Genomic DNA, 22,174 nt, shown 5'->3' on the forward strand with positions numbered 1-22,174 from the left:
TAAAATTTTATTTTTAATATAATGAACATGTAAAAATGAACAAAAAAAATATCTTGAAATAATATTGATAATTAATATGAGACGAAGGAACTAATATAAGTTCAATTGGGTATAAGAATGTGAGGCTATTGTAATTTCAATTGCATTAATTTTTTTTTCAAGTTAACAATTGTTTGAAATTTACTTATTCGATTAATTAAAATTTACAACACATCTACTAAAAAATATGCTTTTTCTACAAAAACAATTATTTATTTTCTTTAAACTCAAAATCTTAGTATTAAACAATATTGAATGAGAATCCATATGTAAGAAAAAGGAGTGGCGGGAAATTAACATTCAAACGTTATTAGGTGTTATACTATTGAATTTGTTTAGCGTTAATTGCTGAAGTTTTTAGCCAAAATTGTCCTTTATTTATAGAAAGTAGGTCAATTTTGGTCTTGTAAATATGACCTTGAGCATTTTTAGTCCCTTAAGTTTACTAAAGGAAAGCACATTTGATCCAACTAACAGATGAACTTAAAAACCAACGATGGCTACCAAAAAACATTATTAAAAACATGGCAAAATGATCGACTTTTCAACCGATAGAAAAACTCAGTATTGTTCGGATTGAATTTCAGAGATCTCGCTCACTGTCAAAGCGCATTTTGCAAAGTGTTCTCCTGCCCACCCGTGTTACCTAAGATAAAGTCAATTGGAAACCAAGAGTCCAAAATTCCATTTGGTCAGGCTTTCAACTCCATTTGTTTGCCTTCAACAGAAATATTGACATGTCTGTTAGCCATGTATTGTAGCTGCAAATCTGATTAGGCCATAACCTTGTGGCTTTGGCATTAACCCTTGAGGATAAATTTGTTGCTGACACTATATATACAGCATTCCTTGTTCACAACATTTCTAGGGGTTTAACAGTTTCGACACAACCAAACGAATAGTCAGGGCAGGGGGAAGAGCAAGGGTTAGCACAACGCGAAGTTTGGCATTACATGTTGTATATCCTTTTCTGCAAGACAGTACGTTGGCCAGAGTCCAAATAACTTTCTTCTCAAAGGAGAAGAACATAATAGTAAACCAAAGAAGCACAACAGGAAGGGGGAAAGGATGAAAATCACACATAGACTAACAGGAGTAATGATAGCGCTTATTCACTACAAAAACAACCGCATAACACAGAAGAGTGAACTTCGAATGAGTTCCATCAGAAAATATAGTCCGGCATCACAAGGGTAAATCTTGACACCACAGCTTCGAACGGACTACCTTTTGGATCTGCTAATCTGCGGAAAAAGGGAACATGCAGTAATGTTCTAAGTATCCAAGCCAAGAAAAAAGTAACCCCAACTCTTTCAAATACGTAAACTGCTCTACATACAAAAAGAAAAAAGCCATCACAAAGTAACAACCGATTAAATTTTGTAAAGAGAACCATAAAGTGATAACAAACACAAATTTCACTACAAAAGGATAAAAATGAAAAGGCAAAAGTAGAATCCTCTGGACCAAGGATACAGCATTGGAGGTTTCAGATTCTCACTGCAGAAAGGATTTCCTACAATTTGAAGGTTACTATAGTCCAGCTTCAATAAATTGCAATACTATCACATTGTGAAAGCTTTCGTAAAACATGCTAGGCTCTGAAATATCAAGTTTTTCTCCAAACTTAGTTTGTGAGAGCAAATGAATTCTTTACTGAAATGGAAATTTCTTTATTAATCAACAGAAATTTGAACCAGATCTCAATTTGTGCATGTCATCCTTGATCAGGGACCATGCTAATCATTTATTGAAGAGGAAAATCTTATTATCAAACAACCATTCTTAAAATATAATAGAGGCAGAAAGAGAAGTATGCAGCAGGCAGACCACGACGGATGAGGCTTAACATCAATCAGCCTAATACGAGAATTCTGCAAGAAGCATTAGAATGAAAAGCAGATCCTAATTTCCTAGTTCAAATCTGAGTATTGCCTTCAATCAAATGAAAAAACACATGGCCAAATTTACTTATTTTCTTCTGTTATAAAATATAACAATTGGATGACTGTATCAATATGGTCGGTTCTGCTCGAACACACCAAACCAACTTTGCCCTACAACTTAAAAGCCTAGAAAACGCTCACCTGATTATTCAGGTCAAATCATGTCACTCCAAGGACACATACTTGAAGTTGCTATTCGACTAAATCACTGCTGCCTTCTTTTGAAAAGGTGGGTGGTGGGGATTCAAGAAATGTCTTCTATGAAGCTAAAAGTCCTAGTAAGAGTGCATAACCATTGTATCATTTCAGGATCAAAATAAGAATCTGTCGGATTAGGATCTACAGGTTGGCCATGTAAAAAGGGTATATACATGAAAGTGCAATTACCATCCATACTAGGGTGCATGTGAAGGTGTAATGACTCATTAACAAGGGAACAACCGATAGAATGTCATTTTGATGGTGTAACAATTGCAGTAATGTGACATACCTTCCAGGTACGAAAGTAAAAGATCCTTCAATCGAGCCTGGTGAATGTGGTTGTGATGAGCAACTCTGATAGACATATTCTTCCTCCCCTGGTCGTAGCAGTGGATACTGCAAGTATCATCAGAAGCGCAAAAAATTAGATAATCTCCAGTACAAACAGCGGCTGAGCCAATTTGTACAATAATGCACATTATAATAGAAAATTAAGGCACCAGCTCCCATAGGCCATAGTTAAACTATCTCTGGGAAAAAAGAAGCAGCTCATCAAGCTTTAGATATTGGTCAAAAGAGGTCATTGGTGCAGCTAAAGGAGCAAGTAACACTATAATGAGAGTGGTAAATGAGCACAAGGGAATCTGCTTGTTCTTTCGTTTCTTTGACAATAAACAAACATGTTTCCCTGACATCTACTCTTTTTTTCTTTTTTTTTTGTGAAATCAAGTATCATTTCATTCTTTGATGAAGGAAATCAAATAGTCATTTCATTAACATCACGCCAATATGGGGTCAAAAACTATCTACAACAGAAGAGGTTTCCCACCCTCAACATTGTGCTCTTTTTTTCTGTTGTGTTCTGATTTCATCTCAATTCTCAAAATACTATACTGATAAAGTGTTGAAATTATTCAGGTCAACAGAATACAGAGAATAATCACATAATCGTCATAGAAAAAGAAAAACCAATAACCCTTCAATCATCCCCCACCATTTTCCACCCCTGGCTACGGGGGAAGGAAAAGAGCCTGGAGCTGTTCATCAAGGGAGGAGTTCATTGATATTAAAGTTGAGTTAATTTATTCGGCAGAAGTTTGACATAGAACTTTGAGGACTTTGACACGCTGTCAAGAAAGAGATCCACCAGAACTTCAGATTTTGGGCCATAAAAGTAAATATTTGACAGCTAGCTTAAAATGCTTTTCCCTCTCTCTCTCTGTATCAAAGCAATATCTAGTTTCCATATTTCTTTAAGTTTAACACAACTGAACTGATTTATTAGATCAATGTAAAGATACTTCCCAACTGACTTGAGCACATCCATTTTCGTCATGAACTGAAAAGACCACATAAATTTCAGCCTCAACTAGAGAAGTATCATTTGCTATGACGTTCCAGGCTTAAAAAAAATACATTTTTCCCTAGTAGCTTCCTTTCTTATCTAAAAGAAAACCAAAGAAACTTATTGAACAAATAAAACCTATTTATCAGTCTTATCATAACTATATTATCTGTAATTCCATAAACCCCGGTTATGAAAGCCTGAACTCCTACACTTCATGAGAGTTGGTATGTCTCTTTTAGGGATGTCTTTTTTTTTTTTGATGAAGATGTCTCTTTTAGGGCTGTTTTTCCATCATTTCTACAGCTTCTGTAGTTTGACAGCAGAAGAGCAAAGAGGCTAATTCATAACCTTATGCATAATCATCCTTCCCCAAAATCAAGATAGCTATATAACTAGGTTATTACAGAAATATTATTTGAATGAGTCCTTTATGTAATCTGATCAACAAGAATATCATCTCGTCTATTATTTCTTTCCAGCAACTTTTGTTTTCCATTTCAGAAAAATGCAAATCATTATTATTTCTTTAGCTTGAGCGAAAAACAAAATAGAAGATCCCAAGTGGCAGTAGATTCTTTGTTGTCTTTGGAAAAGAAAAAACAATATACTGGCATTTCACATGAGAGAGGTGCCCACTAAGAACTTGCTAACAAGCTTTTTTTGAAACTATTTAACGAAGAACTTGCTAACAAGCTAACAGTTGAAAGAAACATGATCAACAGCAGAAGCTCAACGTTTTAATTAATAAGGGTGGTTTCCTCATCAAAAAACTTAACAAAAATGATACCTTTCCTATCACCGCTTCTCCATTTACATCATCTACAACATTATCATTGCAGCGGATGATCCAATGTCTACAATATAGTTGGCAGGAATTGAAGGTCATCCCATTCATTATGCATCCTTCAGGTGAAAGAGACATGCAGATAGAATAAGCAAAAAAAAACTTCTGATAATCATCTTGAATGGTACTGAACTCTGGGACAAACACAGAAGAAGCGCGGACCTGACATGATTTAACTATCAGTCTAGTCTACAGAATGGAATTAAAACCAGAAACAACTGACAAGAGCAATGTTCATTTTATTTGCTCCATGGTATCAGAACAATTACCTTTACACCATTTGTAACAGCAAGAGAACAAAGTGGAGGTACTTCTGGAAAAAGACTGATACTTCTCACTTTTCCTTCTTTACGGACTTTGATCACTCCATGTTGCAAGCGACGGACATGTTCCTCTAGCCACAACAGCATGGCATCTTGGGGTTGAGTTCCTTTTACATTATGCACTGAACTTATCAAGGCACTCGGTACACAAGGAATCATTTCTCCGTCAGTTGTGAGATTCCTTGTACCAACATTAAGTTGACCAGTGGAACAGTTCAGAAAGAAAACCTTTTCATTGTAACCACAAGAAGCCGCTACAACAACATACTTAGATCGATTGCCGAGTCCGATATGTCTGATAGTTTCTTTAGTTTCTATTATCATTTGATGTAAAGGCAACAAAGATACATTCACCAGATGGTCATAAAAGGAGTAACCTCCCATGAGACCTAATAAACTCCCAGGCACGCTCCCACTGGACTCCTCACTTGATAGTTCTTGACCATCATAAAACCGGTAGAGAACCCTAGTAGGTAGAGGCAGTTTTACTTTCAAACTCTTCTCCAACTCCAGTATTTCTTCCTCAGATGCACCTTTACGCAATGTAGACAAGACTTCAGGGAAATTTATGGCTAGCCACTCTTTTAGCCTGTCCCAACATCTTTTAACGCGAGTAACCAAGGGCCATGGGTACCGATTGAAATCCTCCCGCCATGTTTGATAAGATGCCTAAGTAAACAACATAAACATGCCAAGATGTCAGAAAGTGTTTCAGGAATGCACACTAATGGTGCATATTCACATGATCATTGCATATATAATGACTTACTTTTCTTATTTGTTTCTTCTTTTTTTATTTTGGGTTTGTTTGTTAATAAAAGCTACTCTAGTACAAGCATATTATTAGCTCAAGAATGCTACAATCACTTGCAATTCTTTACACCCTGCATATACAACTCTATCACCATCTGATGAGTCAAACAGTTTATAAATTATCACATTTTCCCAAATTTCCTTTATATTTCTAGTTCTAAAAAAGAACCCAAGGGTTGAGCGTCATGAGGTCTGGTCAATGAAGTGGGTTGAGCGTCATGAGGTCTTAGTTCAAATCCTAACACAGACAAAACACTAGGTGATTTCTTCTATCTCTTCTAGCCTTGGTGAAGAGAGTTAGCTGGTAGTACCTGTTGGTAGTGGGAGGTGAAAGTGGTAGGTATCCTCTGTAATTAGTCGAGGCAAGCAAAATGGCCCAAACCAGGGGGCAGAGCCAACCTAGGCCCTAGGATCAGGGGTTCATCCGAACCCCCTTTGGCGGAAAATCATATTATTTATAACTAAATTTTTTATTTTCTTTTGTATATATAGTAGGTGTCTAAGCTTCTTCGGCTAGTTCGTCTACTTACGTCTTCAGATTTTGCTCTGCCATGGGCAGAACACCACAGTTATATAAAAAAAAAAAAAAGTTCCTAATTTCAAATTCAAAGAAAGAAATTTAAGAAATGTCTACATTCCCATTCCAAAAATCACATTTTTCGACCCTCGTTCTTTTTAGGACGAAAAAAGAGTACTTTCGACTAAAACCTCAGTTAAATGCATAAATTAAGCAGCTATCTATACCTTGAAAGACGGCAAGGGATTTCCAAGTGGGTCAATTGGAGAATATAAGTCAAGATCATCAGCACAGAATTTGGACCATAGCAAATCATCAGAGCTCCAATTCCTAAACCTTTTGCTAACACAAGCTACAGATGCAGCATCTTGAGGCGTCAATTTCGATAAGATTATATGCATCGACAGCCCACCTAACCTTTCTAGATCCATCTTTTATCTTCCTCCGCCGTCTACGGCCGGCCGCCGGGGGTTACAGAAACGCCAAAGTGAGTGAAGATGAAAGAGAACAGATAAGCTGGTTTATTTACGTAGAGTTTTTTTTTTGTCATATGCTCTATGTATATATTTGTTAGGTTACAAAATCAAATGTGACAATAATCATTTTCAGTATTTTCTTTTACAAAAAAGGGTAAAAATAATCCGTCTGATTTTGGGTATAAGAAAAAAAAAATTTGAATTTTTTTTGTAAAACTAATTTTGCGATCTCAAATATAATACGTGTAAAATTAAAATTAAAATTAAAAATAAGACAAATAAATTAGAACAAAAAAAGTGGGTTAAAATATTACTTAATTTTTTGTCAATTAAATCAAATTTGTCTTTAATGTTATTACGTAAATAGGTATTACTTAAACTAATCACTTCGCAACAAAATTAATAATGACATTATCCAAATTAGTTACATATGGAATAAACATTCTCCATCTTCAACTCTACAATTGTGAATTTTGAGCCATGAAGTAAAAAAAATAAAAGCTCTTACAAATGTAAAATAAAAAAATTATAAAAGGATGAAGGGGGAAGAGAGAATATTTCATTGGAATATTCTTTATTACATAGTATATATTAGGAAAATTTATGTGTATAAGTAAATATATACTAGTTAATTAGTTAACATAGCTATAGTTTATCTTAATTATAATTTGTGACCTATTTTTAGCTATAATTACGCGGCTCAACTTTTTTGTTTTGTATAATTTGCACGTTTGTATAATTCGGAATTTGTATAACTTTTGTATAATTCGGAATTTGTATAACTGTTTACACTTCTGATGTTTGTAATTGTATAAATTCACTATTTCGAGTTTGTACAAAAATAACTTATTTATACAAATGTACCCGTAAATTATACAAACCTGTAAATTATACAAATCTGTGAATTATACAAACGAGACAACTTAAACTGTAATTATAATCCGGAAATATGCAAATTATAGCTATAAAGCATAATTAAATTTATTATAATGGGTGAAAGTTCCTACATATTATAATTTTACATTCCCAAGAGGATATTTTATTTACATGCAGACCTTTAAATAAAGTAAATAAGCCTGCCAACTTGGTAGTCTAGCTATCAACCGCTTGTCAATTTGTCACTTTTCTTCAACGCCCCTTATTCTGCCACGTGTTCAAAGTGCAAAGGTACAACTCATTCATCAAATAATATTGTGCAACCGTAGTATTACCCCCCACCTTAAAGTCACTATTAGAGTTGTCTCAAATTTTAAAAAAAAACACATTAACTTTGCAACCCTTCTATTATTCCATTAAATAATTTTGAACATATATTATTATATTATTTTTCAATCAGCCTCATATTTTAAAAAGTAAGTGTGTCCACACATCAATTATTACATGACACGTGTTAATTTAATTAAAAATGTATTTTTTTTTCATTTTAAGTTTTTTCTTTATTACTCTCTCTCTTACTTTTTTACTCATCATCCACCCCCACTTTCAAGTGAGATCCATCCCTCCATTTTCTTTCTTTTTCTTCTCCTCCCACCCTCACTCCACCCCCACGTCAAGTTGAACCCCTCTTCCATTTTTTTCTTTTCTTTTTCTTCTTCTTCTCCTGTCAAATTCTTTATTTCAGTGATTTTTTTATAAAAAAGAATTCATACTATTTTCTAGACTTTATTGATAACAAAACTAATTATTTTTCTAAGAAAATTTAAAATTTTGAAGGTATCATCAATTAATCATTTTCATATAACTTCAAAATTAGAAATGATAATTTTAAAAGAATCAATGAATTCCCCAAAAATTGAAAGAACTTAGTTGAAATTGGATAAAAAAAACTATACGATACTTCCTAATCATCTTGAAATCTAATGGGTTTATCAAACTGTTCAAAATAAAAGAAAGTATTTGGATAAAGTTTTAAAAATATAGAGAGTAAAACTAATAGTAGTAAAAAAAGTAAGATGAAGTTGTAGTAAAAATGGTGATATTGAAGTGACAAGCTTCAATGGAGGTGACAATGAATTTTTGAAGAAGAACAAAAGAGAAAAAATGAATATGAAAAAAAAAAGTGAAAATAATAAGAAAAATAAGAAAATATATTTTATAATAAAATACTTGTAAAAATAAAATTATATTAGTTATTTTAGATTGATCACTCTCTTTGAGAGAGTGCACACACTCTCTATGCTAGGAGTATAAAAAATATCGTAATAATATCAGTTCAAGATTGTTTATTGGGGTAATAGGACGCCCGAATAGTTAATGTGTCTTTTTGAAAATTCGAAATAAGTTCAGGTGTCACTTTATGTCTTTTCTCTTAAAATATCACAAAAAACATATTATAAGATATTTTTTTTCTTTGTTATAAATAATATTTTATTTTGAATATAATGTTTGTATGGAAGCAGGGTTTACCTTTCAAAATATATTCTCTAATGTGGAGGATATGATTTAAAAGGATTTCAATTGAAGAAGTCTTGGTTAGAAGTAGGATAGCATATCACATAAAGTATTGTTGTAGTAATACTTTTATTTTTATTTTTTTTGGTAAAATTATTGTAGTAATATTATCACTCCAGAGTCATTTAACCATTTAGTTTGTATTATTTTCTGATGCTAACTATTAATTTCTGGAAGTTGTTTGTAGGGGCCATTGAAATGCAGGGTCCATTCATTCAGATGGAGCAGATTATTTATAAGTAGTGGGAAAAGATGCAACTAAGCCAGAGCCTTCGTGTAGGGCGCTTTCAGTTTTTATCATTTGATAACTATGGAAAAGGAGAAATATGATTTTACATGGAAAAGTATGACCAAACATGTTATACTGTTGAAGATGATTTTACATGGAAAAGTATGACCAAACATGTTATACTGTTGAAGATTAATAGGAATAGACATTTGACGGCAAAATCAAGATACTTCTAGTTAGCAGAAATTCCTAATACTTAGCCATCCATTGTACTATTTTTAGAAATTACACACCATTAATTAACACTAGAGTGGTAAGGTGTGAAAGCATCCTGAAGGAGAAAGTTACAAATAAATATGGTTATAGTCTAGTAAATTATGGCATTGGTTCAAATGGTTTTTGCATCAGAAATGGATAAGGAGATTTGGTTTATGTTGAAGCTTACAAAATTGAGTTTTGCTCTGCATTAGAGGCTGAAGTAAAAGGGGTTTATTATATTGCATTTGTCATAATATCTTCCCTGTAATTATGAAAATTGGTTCTTTAATCATTAAGAAGATTTTGGATGAAATTTGAGAGGTGCCTCGAGTTATTTCAATAGATATTAGTGGAATTATGGGTGAACAGGGATGTGATAATAGTTCATACATTTCAAGAAGGAAACAAGCTCACAAATTATTTAACTAACATGGTTGTTAATTTTGCAGGCAGAAGTTTCATTCATTTTGATCATACCAATGATCTGCAAAAACTATTCTACAGTTGGATAAGCAAGGAAAACCAAGTATACGAATCAAGAAAGGCCAAAACAATAATCTTTTTAGACCACCAAGATAAAGCAAAAAAAATAAATGAAACAATCAAAATTAGTACATGGGCTGCCTCTTTTTGTAAATGTTAGAAGGGTTACCTCGGTCAGTGAACATGGAGGAGGGTGTTGATCTTGGACATTATTTGAGGCAGTTATATCAATTTCTCGGAGCTCAACCTACACAAGACATGGACAAGATTAACATCAGCCTCAGAATGACCATGTTAAGGAGTATTTGGTAGAAGAAGGGACATATTTGGAGGTGTTATGGTTTAAGTCAAGTTGGGAGCTGAAGAAGTCTTCAAAGGGGTTGATTTCATGACAATGGTGAGACATGGTAAATGCCGAATGAAATACACCCAAGCTCTTGGACCATTGCTTCGTCGTCATTAATCTGGTTAAGGTGTATCAGAGTTCTCACTGGATTCGACAAGGATGAAGACATGCGTGAGTTTTTAGGTGTTTCTTTTCTCAGATATCTTATTCTTAGTTGTTTTTGTCTCTATTTGTTCTTTTTCCCTTTCTTTGTGTTTGTCTCCTTTTTGAGCTTGAGCTTTTAACTTAAGTCTATTTTGACCGTTCTTTTTGTTTTAATAAAATGGACTAATTGTGTACAATTGATTTTTAGTTGTGTGTTGAAATAATTTCAACGAGATTGTTGTAGGTTACATTATCTTAATAGTATTTCATCGATTCTATAATCTTCGTAATTAGTATCTAAAATTCATGAACTCAAATACCTCAACAATATAATTATATTGACCATCGTGAAAGAACTCACAATATCAAAAAGTAAAGAAATAAAATTGATTTATTGGCCAGAAGAAAAAGTATACAATTATTCTTGTTCTGCTAAAGGAATTATACGAATTTGATATTTTTGAAAAATTTCATAACATTGATATGCTGAAAGATGCTCCAAAACTTTTAGAGTAGTCAATTACTTATGAATTACTACTTTAATTAAGGAAATCAATTACAAACATTTAATTCAAACGAATAAAACATGTATCTATGTTTTGACAATTCCTTGGATATATGTATCCAATCAATGAAATTTGGTACAAAAGTAATATTCGAAACTATCATAAATGCTAATAATTAGGATTTAATTAGTGAGATTTATGTTATTTGGCCTAAAAAAATTTATATAATATTTGATTTTAAAAATAAATAAATTGTAAACACTTATTTTAAAACTAAATTGAAAAAAGTCATAAAATCAATATCTCTAACTTACTTTTGACTTGCGAGTCATAAGCTAAAAATTTGTCCAAATGGGCTCTAAGGCATTGGATTGCAACTAGAGGTTTATTCAAGAATCAATCGGAAAACTGCAATGTGCAATTAAGGCATATTTTATGTGTTTAAGCAACTACAATATAAAATAGCTAAGTTGTAGTTTCATCATATTAGCTATATTTTGAATGGAGTAGAAGATTTACCTTGTTTGATAAGGTTTTGGGGATTGTTCTTTTGCATCTCTCTTTGAACATTTTTTGGATTGATCAAGTATCGTGTTGGATATTCAATATGTGAGTTTATGCTATTTTTTCTTTCTTTTTTAGTCTACATTTCTTGGGTTGATCAAGTAACGTGTGGGGTATTCAATGTGTGAGTTTATGTCTTCTTCCGTCTAAAAGTTTTCTTAGGGGTGTTCACAAAAAAATCGAATCAAATGAAACTAATTTAAAGAGAAAAAAATCAATATCTTTTAGTTTGATTTGGTTTTGATTTAAAAATCGACATAATTGATTTTTGTCTTAAGAAAACAATAATTATTTTGTGAACCAAAAAGATTATATGTAATAATCCAAGTATTTTCCTTTAATTCTAGTTTGATTTGTAATTTTTATTCTGATAATGTTAATTATCAATTTCCTGTTCAAGATGCACAATTTTATTATATTTTTAGAAATAGCTAAAATTCATGGACACAACATACAAATTTTGAAAGAAAGCTAGATGGATAACTTGATTAATATAATGCATACATATATTTTTTTCTTATTTAGCAGTGTTATGTTGAAATGTAGTCAATCTAAAACGTACTTAAAAGTATATTATCATATTTTATATTTAAAAAAGACAAAAAAATAACTCAAAAAAACTCGACAAAAATTGATCGACTTAATTGGTTTGATTTGATTCCAACATTTAGAAAATTAGTTTAATTGATTTGATTTTTTTAGTGAAAAATCAAACCGCGAATACCCTAACGCTTCCTTTCTATTTCTAGTCATGGTAATCCTATCTTATTTAATTTCATGTCTATTTTATTGCTTCCACGTAGGGGTGTTCATGGTTTGGATAAAAACCGATCCAAAACCGAAAAATCAAACCAAACCGATTAAATGAATCTATTTAATTTGGGTTTTGGTTTGGTTTGGTTTTAGATTGTTAAGAACCGATAATATTTGGTTTGGTTATGATTTTGTTCGAAAAAAAATCGAAGAAATAACTGAACCGAACCAACAAGTTATATACATAAATTTTATTATTATACATACATAATATATTATATTCATAAACAATTTTTAAAGATTTTTATATATGTTTCATCAAAATTTATTTATAATTTACTTATGAAAGAAAAAATGTCCAAGGTGAGAACATTTTTCTTATTGATTTCATGTATATGAGTGTCTATGAAAAATTCTTTGTGTGACTGAAAATGTCATTGTCTCTTCCTTCTATGTCAAAATAGTAAATTTTGAAGTTTTATTCAGTAAAATTCAATGAATCGAAAAGTTCTGTAATACCAGTCATTCTAACTTATTTTTTCGTTTGAATGGATTGTTGTCTACTTTTTTCACGTTTTGAATGAATTATTTCTTTTATTTTTATGTATGGTTAATAACCGAATAACCGAACCAAATCAAACCAAAACTGTAAACAACCAAACCGATAAATGTATATTACATTTGATTTGGTTTGGTTTTGATAATTTTAAAACCGATTAAATTGGTTTGGCTTTGATTTTGACCAATAACCGACCCAAACCAACCCGTGAACACCCCTACTTCCACGTATTTAATTCATATTATTTGATATTTGAGCTTGGATTAGTGAGTTCCTACCTACATGCATTGTCTAAGATTTGATTTTAATCTGGTGCAAAGTCAATAGCACCAAAGCTTTCGAGTTAGAAATTTCCAGTTATAAACAAATGTAACGAAGTCACCTTCATTCTCGATTTCTATTGCGATGCAGGAGTGTATCATTATAAAGTAAAAATCACAATTAAAGTCCATTCAAATCAAAGGACGTTCTAGTGTGCATTATGCCAACAGGTCCCATCACCAACTCTAGTTAAGAAGTTGAGTCACCCTTTTTTTTCCTCCAGAAATTGAATAGGATAAAGAATGAGATTGTCTATATCTTGCTTGATTGACCCTAATAACATGATCGATCTAACGAAGATCCCTTTCTCGATCTATGAAAAACCGAACCAAATGTGAATCCTAGGTATAGGCAAGGGTGGGAGGGATGAGAGAGTAAGTTGGCGTGGGGGGAAAGGTAAGAACATCCTAGCAAAGCAAGCTCGACAGGGTATGATGAAAAGCTCTCAACAAGATTATCGTTCCAAATCGATTGATCAACATTTCCCTCTTTGTGATAACTGAGAAGCATTCTAAATACTTTTCGACAAGGAGAGAGTTCCAACAAAAACACAAACTTCTACGACGGAAGCTAACGTGGATGTTCCACTGGCATCGGGGTTCGAAGGTCATGATCATTGGATCCAATCTCCTTCATTCTGATCTTATTGGCTGTTCAACGGATATAAGAGCAAGAAAATTTCGACTCAATTAAATTAAAAACTAACATTCTGATCTTCTAAAATTAAATATTTTAAGTACTTTCTAAGTATATCTTGTTTATAATTTGTTTTAATAAAATAAGATAAAAGGTGCTCATTTTTTTAGTAAATATATAGCGAAGGATTAAAGTTGCTAAGTCTTGATTACAAAGGACCACTTTAATAAATCAACTCAAACTACAATTTTTTTTCATTTTATTACAGTAGGGTTTATGCTCTATAAGTTTGTCGCTCTTCACATTCCTCCTTCATTGAACAACTATGGCTAAACACAAAGAAAAGAAGAACCTAGAGGACCAAAACCCTAGCGAAGTAGAAGGCAAAATGGGCGAATCGACTAAGAAGAAGACGAAGAAGAAGAAGAAGGAGACGCATACTGTCACAATGGAAACCATCGCTGAAAATCCTAATAATATTTCTCCGATTGTTGGTTATTTTCCGTCAGGTTATGACCCTTTAACGAACAACAACGACGGTGTTGAGGAATTGAGTACTAAGTTATATAGGAATGCTAAAAGGAATAATCGGTTACAGCTTGTGGTGAGCCCTAATGGGTCGCAGGTCGATTTTGTTGGGACTAATTATTCTGGCGAGGCGACGTCTGCTCAATTGTGTACTTACTCGCTTGGGATACTGGATAAGGAAACTCAAACTCTCAAGATTGTTCCTATTGCAGCTAACAAGGTAATTTTTTTGGTTGATTGGAAGGTATTGTATCATGGGAATTGTTTATGTTTTAGTGTACAAGGTAGATTTGTTTTCTCTCTGGTTATTGTGTTTGATTGGTGAGTAAAAGGAGCTAGTTTATTTGAGGATTCATCCCTGTTGCAGCAAACAAGGTGAATTCGATTCCGAAGGTTAGTATAATTGATTGGTGAGTTAGAAGGCAGGAACTTTTGCACCAAAGGTGTAGCTTAATGGTCGATGAATTGAGTTGAGAATTCTCAGGTTCAAACCCCTATAGAGACAAAAAAAACACTAGGTGATTACCTTTCATCAGTCCTAACCCTTCGCCTTCGTGGACAGAGTTACCTTAGTCAAGGTGCGCACATGTTGGCCGGGACACCTCGGTTATCAAAAAAGGAACTTTTTCATAGAAATATTCACTATTATAATAAACAAAGTAAATGGCTCTGAAGGATTTGATTGGCGAGAGTTAAAAGAAGGTATTATGCTACTTCGTCTATAACTGGGCAGAGTAAGTTTTGTCAATTGGCTCCTTCGTCTTATTTTATGTAGATGTTAATAAAGAATGGAATCATTTTTGCATTATTATGTTCTTTTCTTTTCTCAAATCCACTTGAATGAAAATAAAATCCAATCCCAGCCACAGCAGCTGAGATATTATTAGATTAACACAGCAATCAAATGATGGTGTGAATATGTTACGGTATGGCTGGTTCTAGTCTTATAATTATCAAAATTGAATGTCCACTTGAACTATGATTGGACGGGATGTTTATTGTAATTGATCCATATCATTCTTTTAGTTTTTCTTGAATGTGATCATAAAACAGGGAGTTTTGGCATTGATTTGCGTAGTGTTATGTGTTGCTAATTTGTTTGCTCAAGGGTTCTTGCAAAGGAAGCTTCAGTGAGCTTACCATTTTGAAAAGCTTAATACTGGAGAGTATTCTACTTTACACATAAACTCAGTTTGTTCTCTAACCAATAGTTTTGATATTATCTAGGCTATCATACATAGCTTGGGTGATCTCGTATATCCTGATTTTCATTAACTTTAAGTAGATGATGAGTGTAATAGCTGTTTCAATATCTTATTCTCTTTCATATTTGTTGGCTTACGATCACAGATAATTAGGTTGGAACCTAGAGTTAGAGGGTTAGAAGCACAGGAAACTGAAGATCCAGATACTGCCAAGCAAGAACTCACTGCAGAAGAGAGGAATGACAAAATGAGAGAATTAACTCAAAAGTACTCATCAAAGAAGACTATACGACAGGTATGCTCCTCCCATTTTCCGTAATCCTTAACCGACATAAAGAACATTGTGGATTCTCTACTTTTCAGTTGCTTGAAATTCGTAGATTTTATTTTAATGACAAAGATAAATCGTTGAAGAGAAAAAGTTGGTCTATCTATCTGTATATATTATTATAAAAGCAAGAACCCCAAATTGAAAAGTTAAATTCCCTAAATACCATTCTAATAAACCTACTTAAGCGAAATACCCTTCTGTCATAATTAACTAACCTTTCCTAGTTTCTATTTGGTCTTCAACGTCATGTCTTTAGGCATCTCTAATATGCTGTCCTCGGCAAGAGCTGTGCCGTTTAGTTTCCGTCTTTAGAAATCAATTCCCCCATGTCTATCTTCTCAATTTCATCTTCTCCATTTTTTCTTGAGAAAGTAACAAAGTTTCATCTTCTCTATTATCGACTTCAGATTCGGTGTCTTAGTATTCTTTCACTAAGCAGTTGTCTTCCCTTTTCACTTTTCTTACCCATTGTGTACTAAGCAGATATCCTTGTAGATATCTATCTCCAATTTTTATTTTTTTTTGATAACCGAGAAATCCGTCTATGACCCTCCCTTTGGACCAATCACAGCCTTCTAAACTCGGTGGATAATGGGCCCGCCCCTCTATCCTTCTCCACTTAAATACCAGGCTTCGCTTTGCATGGTGTGGGGCTTGAACCTGCGACCTAAGCCACAAAAATTATCAACTTGTAAGTTCCTTTATTGTTTACTTAGCAGAAAACATTCTTATCTGTTGAAACTTCTATGAATCACTGGTATGTATATTATCAATCGTGGTGTTCTTTTTTGGTTGGGGGTATTCTTAAGTTTAATCAAACATTAGTTTTACGCAATTTAACGCTCATCGGTGAGAAATCTCACTCTCCAAGCACAAGTACTGAGATCACCTAGCATAGTTACTTCTTTACATAAGTCTTCATCATGAGGTGTATATATCCTGCACATTTCTCTTAAAGAACTCTGTTGTATGTAGCAGATTATTAACTTTTGATCAAAATTCTTCCTGAAGACTTAACAGTTCGTTCTATAGTCTCACAGATACCTAATGTTATATAATTGATAAAATAATCAGGGGGTCATCACTAGTGCCTTTTGTGTCCTAATAGTCTCCTATTGGCGAAACAGAGATTTGTCTGATTGAACATTATAGCATGATGATAAAAGAGCTCTGCATCAGTTGAGCCCGATTTTTTCTGCAGTTATATTGCCAAAGTCATCTATTTTAGTCCTTGAGTTATTTTTTAAATCTCTTTTTCCCCATGTCACTCGACTGACCATATTTAACCTTCAATTAAATCAACCGTGTTTAGTCCATGAAGATAACTAAACTAACGGAACTAATAAAACTTAACAGCAGACTCATCAATTATGAAAACAAAAACAAGTAAAAAATTTAGATGTATTTGGACCTTGGGTTCAACGTCATGTGCTATTGGAACCTATCCATTGAGATGCTGATGAGGGTAAGACTTCCATTACTACAGATCTTGTGAGTGAGCTTAAAGGTAGCCTGATCTTGCTCCACTCCTTGTTAATGACATTAGGGGTCTCCAAAAAGCAAAGCAGCAGAGGTAGTTAATGGTGGCGTCGGATGATTGTTGATAGAGTGGTGGTGAAATTATCCATATAAAAATACCACTGAATGATATTAAGGGCGTGTTCGGTATGAAGGAAAATCTTTTCTTGAAAAATGTTTCCTAGAAAATATGTGGATTTTATCCTTCTCAAAAAAGGAAGATGTGAATTTCCTATTTATTTTTTTGTGTTCGGTAGGTAAGCAAACACTATTATACTATAAGCATTTGTAAATAATTTAGACAAATACATGAGAGATGGGGTAGGGAGGTAAGGGTGTGGGACGGTGGGGATGAGGGCTATAGGGAGTGGGGTTGAAGATATACAATCAATGCTTAATGTTACTAATAGAGCTTGCTTTCTCTACTTTCATTAGGGAACTCATTTTCCTCATTTTTAAGGAGTTTGTTTTCCTAGGTAAATGTTTTTCCAAATATTTGACCAACCGAACATGGGAAAATTGGAAAATATTTTCTGGAAAATGTTTTCCTTTGTACCGAACACTCCCTAAGATTTTGTTCAAGATCTTAATGATTAAGACCTATTAGACCAAATAAGTGCAAATCTTAATGTAAACAAATGCACTAATGACCTAAGATATGGAGACCTTTGTTAAGTGTAAACAAATGAGGCCTAAGATATCATGCTTTAAAGAATCTTTGAAATTATTGAATGGCCAGAGTATCCGGAGCAGCTTTCAGAGTGGTTGAGCATTTGTAAGGAACTGATATCTACAAGTAGTCTTTTCTTAAACATGCTTAAAAGTTGTAAGATTGAAGATTAGAGTTGGATTTGGATTTAAAATCAGTGAGGTTACTGTACAAACTCCAACAATTTCATTTTGACATCTCTACATCATCTCGATTCTTGTGAAGTGTCATGGAAACGCTTAATGGACTCTATTAATTTGTCTTGCAATGATTACCAAAGTTTATTACAAAGAATGTTGGGTGTAATTTTGTGACTTTATAGACGATGAATGAGGTTTTTAACTTAGAAAATACACCCTCTTTTTCTTACTATAAAAGTGGGAACTCCAAATTAAAAGGTTATATGTTTCCTTAATCTGTGTATCTTTGTTTTATTCAATTGTGGGAAAAGCAAAGCTGGCTGTCATTGTTAGCTATATCTTCCAAATAAGTACATGACCATGTAGAAGAAAGAGCAGATAAATTTGTCATCAATCTTTCGTAATAGTGTTGCCTTTTTTATATAGTTCTGGTCTTTGTTTTCCAGGCTAGGAAGCTTGATTCCCTACGTCAACAAGAAGATACTGGAAATCAAGAGGAATTTGACAGGAATATAGCCGGAGCAATAAACAAAGAGGCTCTTGAAGTAGCTGTTGCCACAGACAGTGCTCGGAATATACCACCACATGATCTAGATGCCACAATACCCCAGTTGGCATATCCACTAGATAGGATTATTTCCAAAGGAGAGTGGGATTTTCTTTTGGATATTTTTGAACTTACGGAAGCTGGAGCAGAAATGACACCTGATCTTTATCCAAGCTTTGTTTGCAACAGATCGTACAAATTGGAACATATACAGGTACTAAATGCTTAAAATTGCATAATATCATCTTTTCCTTGTATTATCAGTGAACACTTGAGTCGTATTAGATCAACAGTTTCATATTTTCCTTATCTGGCGTGCCAAATTCACCTGCTTTGTTGTAGGATGAAGATGAGAAGAAAAGGCTGGCAGGCATATTTTCATTCATTACTCATCTTGTTAAGTTCAAGGATAAACATTCTATGGATGGTGTATCATCGGCAAAGCATCACAAGTTTCCTGGCATCTTGTCCCAGAAGTTCACTTCAATGTTTTCCATTTCAGATTCAAAAAGGCTGCCTGAAGAGAAAGTAACTCTTCTTATCAACTATGTGTTGGTGCTTACTCTCTTTGCTGATGATTTTCGTAGTGATCCATCTGATATAGCCAAAGATTTGAGAATTAATGCTGTAGCATTGCGGCCTTTCTATGAGTACTTAGGTTGCAAGCTTGTTCGTGAGAAAAACGTTGTGTTGGCTACACTTCCTGTTCCACTTGTATTTCCAAGTGTAAGAAGGAAGAGAAGAAGGTAGATTCGGTTTTAACATTGAGAGCCCATGAAATACCAGCGTTCTCAGATTGTCAGTTTTGTCATATTTGTTTGCCATCAATTTTGAATACCCTATGAACTGAAAGTTGAAACTTGAATTTCTGATATGAAAACTTGTAGTGCATGGTCTTTATATTACATTTGATTTGCAGTTTCTCCTGTTAAGATGGTCAACACAAAAAATGAAACCTAGAACACAAAATTATTAAAACGAGATTTGGACAAACAAGAAAAGAGAATATATATTGTTGATTGTGGTGGAGAAGAAGAGGTAATTAAGTAATTGGAGCTTTGTGAGTGACGTTTCTTTCTTTAGAGTTTCTAATCTTATGTGAGAAGGAGATGTGCAGATGGTTTCGAAGAGAGGATTAAGTGAATCCAATTAATCTTCTTAGGATCAAATTTGCTAAGCCGGCTTAGAGATACACAAAAACACAGTCCGATTTAGTGACGGGAAATTTTTCAAAATGTCAATATTTTAACATTTAATAGGACCCATTGTCAACACTTTCAATATTTAGTAAAAATGTACAAAAAAAATAGTTTATTATGTATCTTATTTAAGTTTTTATTATTTGTTTTAATTGAAAGAATACAATTGTAAAATAACAGAAAGGAGAAATTTAGGGAAGAGAATAATTTTAAAAAGGAAAAATCGCTTAAAAGTCTCATCAGTTACAAAAATCAAAACTAAATACTTCATCGGCCACCCCATTGTTGATCAATTTTCTCATTATCGACATTCAAGATTCAATTGAAAATACTCAATCTCTGATCAATTTATTTTAATTAAAATCTATTTTTTTTCCTGTTTGATAAGATAGATTTGAATGAAATAGGACAAAAAAATTGTTGACAAGCAGCTTTGGACAAGAATTTTTCTGTTGGTTCAATAAAATTGGTGGAATACAAATTGGACCAGGTATTAGTTAATTGCTTCATCCTTAATCTGTTTCTAATTGATTATAATTTTGATATGAAATTTTTTACATAATTGTAAACTGTATCTATTTTCATTGTAAATTGTATGTATTATGAACAACATATGAATAATTAGTTTTGGTGGATTCGTTGAATTTTTTTGCTTGTTGAATACGAAAATAATAATGAATTGTTTGAAGACATATTTTTTCATAGGCTGTTTGTTTTTAGTTTTTTGAATCAAATTGTATCCCTACGAAAAATAATAGAGCAGGTACAATTTTTTATGACAATTGTACTATATTTTCGTTTATTTATTTGGTTATTTGTTTTCTGTTTATTGAACTACATTGTATTCCTTATCAAAAAGGATATGATCAATATAATGTATTTTGTAAGTGTCAGATCTGAATACTATTTCAATATTTGTTTAGGATACATATATGTTGGCAGACTTCAAAAAGAATTGTAATGCATTTGAAACTGTTTAATTCAAAACAAGATAATATCACCATTCTAAAGAAATAGTATTTTAACGTATATACAAATACATTCACAACACTTTGTGGTAAAACTCAAGAAATGCTCGCTGAAAATGAAGAACGATCAGTACATATGACGGTATGTTGTGTTTTTTCATTTTATTTTGCATTTCATACATTAATCTATATCCCTGTAAAATTTGTATCATGCAATTTGATTTGATTTTGTTTAACAGGTAGTTGCAATAAGTAATTATATGCACAGTGTTCATCATGAAGGTACAACATTTATTGTTTGCCTGGAAAGGAAAACTTGTACATGTAGGAGATTTCAAATGGATGAAATACCATGTTCGCATGCTTGAGCTGTTTTAAAGAAGAAATTTCTTGATCCTGAACCGTATTGTTCTGACCTTTATAAATCAAATACATCACTTGTTACATACAGTAATCCAATTACTCCATTACCTGATCGAATCAATTGAAATGTACCTGGATATATAGAGAATGAAGTAGTGAGGCCACAAAATTCAATAAACTATATGGCAGGCCACCAAATAAGTTTCGTGATAAATCGTACAATGAGCTATATGGGAAGAAGAACAAGAATTCTTGTAGTACCTGTGGATGTAAGGGGAATAATAGGCGGTCATGCAGGAATGGACCACGCACTGAATAGTTAGATATGTTTGTATTTTTTTTGGAAAGTGTTGGATAATTTTGTTTGTCCTTATTTTTATGTAATTGATATTTTGATCATCTTTAATGAATATTATATTTCGAAATGTATTCAGATGTCAGTTTGTATTTGTCATTTATTATGTATTCATTTTAATATATTACTTCAAACTGTCTTGTGTAATTGATTTGCTTTTCTGAAAGTAACAGTGCATACAACTATATTGATCTGATAAGTCTTTAATTTATAAAATACAAGGTATATAATTACGAAGACTGAATACAAGATGATCAAGACGAAATACAAAACTATTCAAGTTCAATATATGTAAAATGAATACAAAAAGTAAACTAACATCTGGTAATTAAAATACTAAAAAAATGTTGAGAAAGAACTATGATGAATAGAAAGACTGAATGAACATTAACAAATACATACTACAATTTGGTAATTTAGGTAAACTCATTATTACTTCAAATTTTAATTAAGATTGTATATGAATAATCGTGGCAACACAGATTGTATCCGTATTTGAAAGATCGTTAATGAATCCGACCTATCTTAGTGTATTTGAAAGCATAACCATTTGT

General features: G+C 32.8%; 2 protein-coding genes across 3 annotated transcripts; one reads left to right on the forward strand and one right to left on the reverse strand.

Moving 5' to 3' along the window:
* Positions 1-965: 965 nt before the first annotated feature.
* On the reverse strand, positions 966-6,575 carry LOC102603288 (F-box protein SKIP16). Of its 2 annotated transcripts, none has more exons than XM_006350651.2 (5): positions 6,259-6,574; positions 4,648-5,370; positions 4,322-4,540; positions 2,476-2,582; positions 966-1,283 (listed from the first exon to the last, which is right to left on the reverse strand). In XM_006350651.2, the coding sequence occupies exons 1-5, from the start codon at positions 6,460-6,462 to the stop codon at positions 1,205-1,207; spliced, it is 1,332 nt and encodes a 443-aa protein (XP_006350713.1). In that variant the 5' UTR covers positions 6,463-6,574; the 3' UTR covers positions 966-1,204. The 2 variants fall into 2 exon arrangements, with proteins under 2 accessions (XP_006350713.1, XP_015165667.1); XM_015310181.1 differs by lacking the exon at positions 966-1,283 and adding an exon at positions 2,113-2,260 and having other exon boundaries at positions 6,259-6,575.
* A 7,425-nt stretch (positions 6,576-14,000) lies between these two features.
* LOC102603859 (DNA-directed RNA polymerase I subunit rpa49) lies at positions 14,001-19,653 on the forward strand. The gene is made up of 4 exons (XM_006350653.2): positions 14,001-14,505; positions 15,636-15,785; positions 18,635-18,949; positions 19,078-19,653. Exons 1-4 carry the CDS (start codon positions 14,083-14,085, stop codon positions 19,483-19,485), a joined length of 1,296 nt encoding a protein of 431 aa, XP_006350715.1. The 5' UTR covers positions 14,001-14,082; the 3' UTR covers positions 19,486-19,653.
* Positions 19,654-22,174: the final 2,521 nt, after the last annotated feature.

Source organism: Solanum tuberosum, unplaced genomic scaffold (assembly GCF_000226075.1).
Source record: "Solanum tuberosum cultivar DM 1-3 516 R44 unplaced genomic scaffold, SolTub_3.0 scf00125, whole genome shotgun sequence".
Taxonomy (NCBI): domain Eukaryota; kingdom Viridiplantae; phylum Streptophyta; class Magnoliopsida; order Solanales; family Solanaceae; genus Solanum; species Solanum tuberosum.

What these genes read in the sequence shown, in the direction of transcription:
- LOC102603288 (XM_006350651.2), bottom strand. Translation starts at nt 6,462, where the DNA reads ATGGATCTAGAAAGGTTAGGTGGGCTGTCGATGCATATAATCTTATCG. An exon ending in ATCCCTTGCCGTCTTTCAAG is followed by an intron (nt 5,371 to 6,258) that starts GTATAGATAGCT and finishes TTGTTTACTTAG; the next exon opens with GCATCTTATCAAACATGGCG. An exon ending in GAGAAGCGGTGATAGGAAAG is followed by an intron (nt 2,583 to 4,321) that starts GTATCATTTTTG and finishes TGATACTTGCAG; the next exon opens with TATCCACTGCTACGACCAGG.
- LOC102603859 (XM_006350653.2), top strand. Translation starts at nt 14,083, where the DNA reads ATGGCTAAACACAAAGAAAAGAAGAACCTAGAGGACCAAAACCCTAGC. An exon ending in TTCCTATTGCAGCTAACAAG is followed by an intron (nt 14,506 to 15,635) that starts GTAATTTTTTTG and finishes TTACGATCACAG; the next exon opens with ATAATTAGGTTGGAACCTAG. An exon ending in ACAAATTGGAACATATACAG is followed by an intron (nt 18,950 to 19,077) that starts GTACTAAATGCT and finishes GCTTTGTTGTAG; the next exon opens with GATGAAGATGAGAAGAAAAG.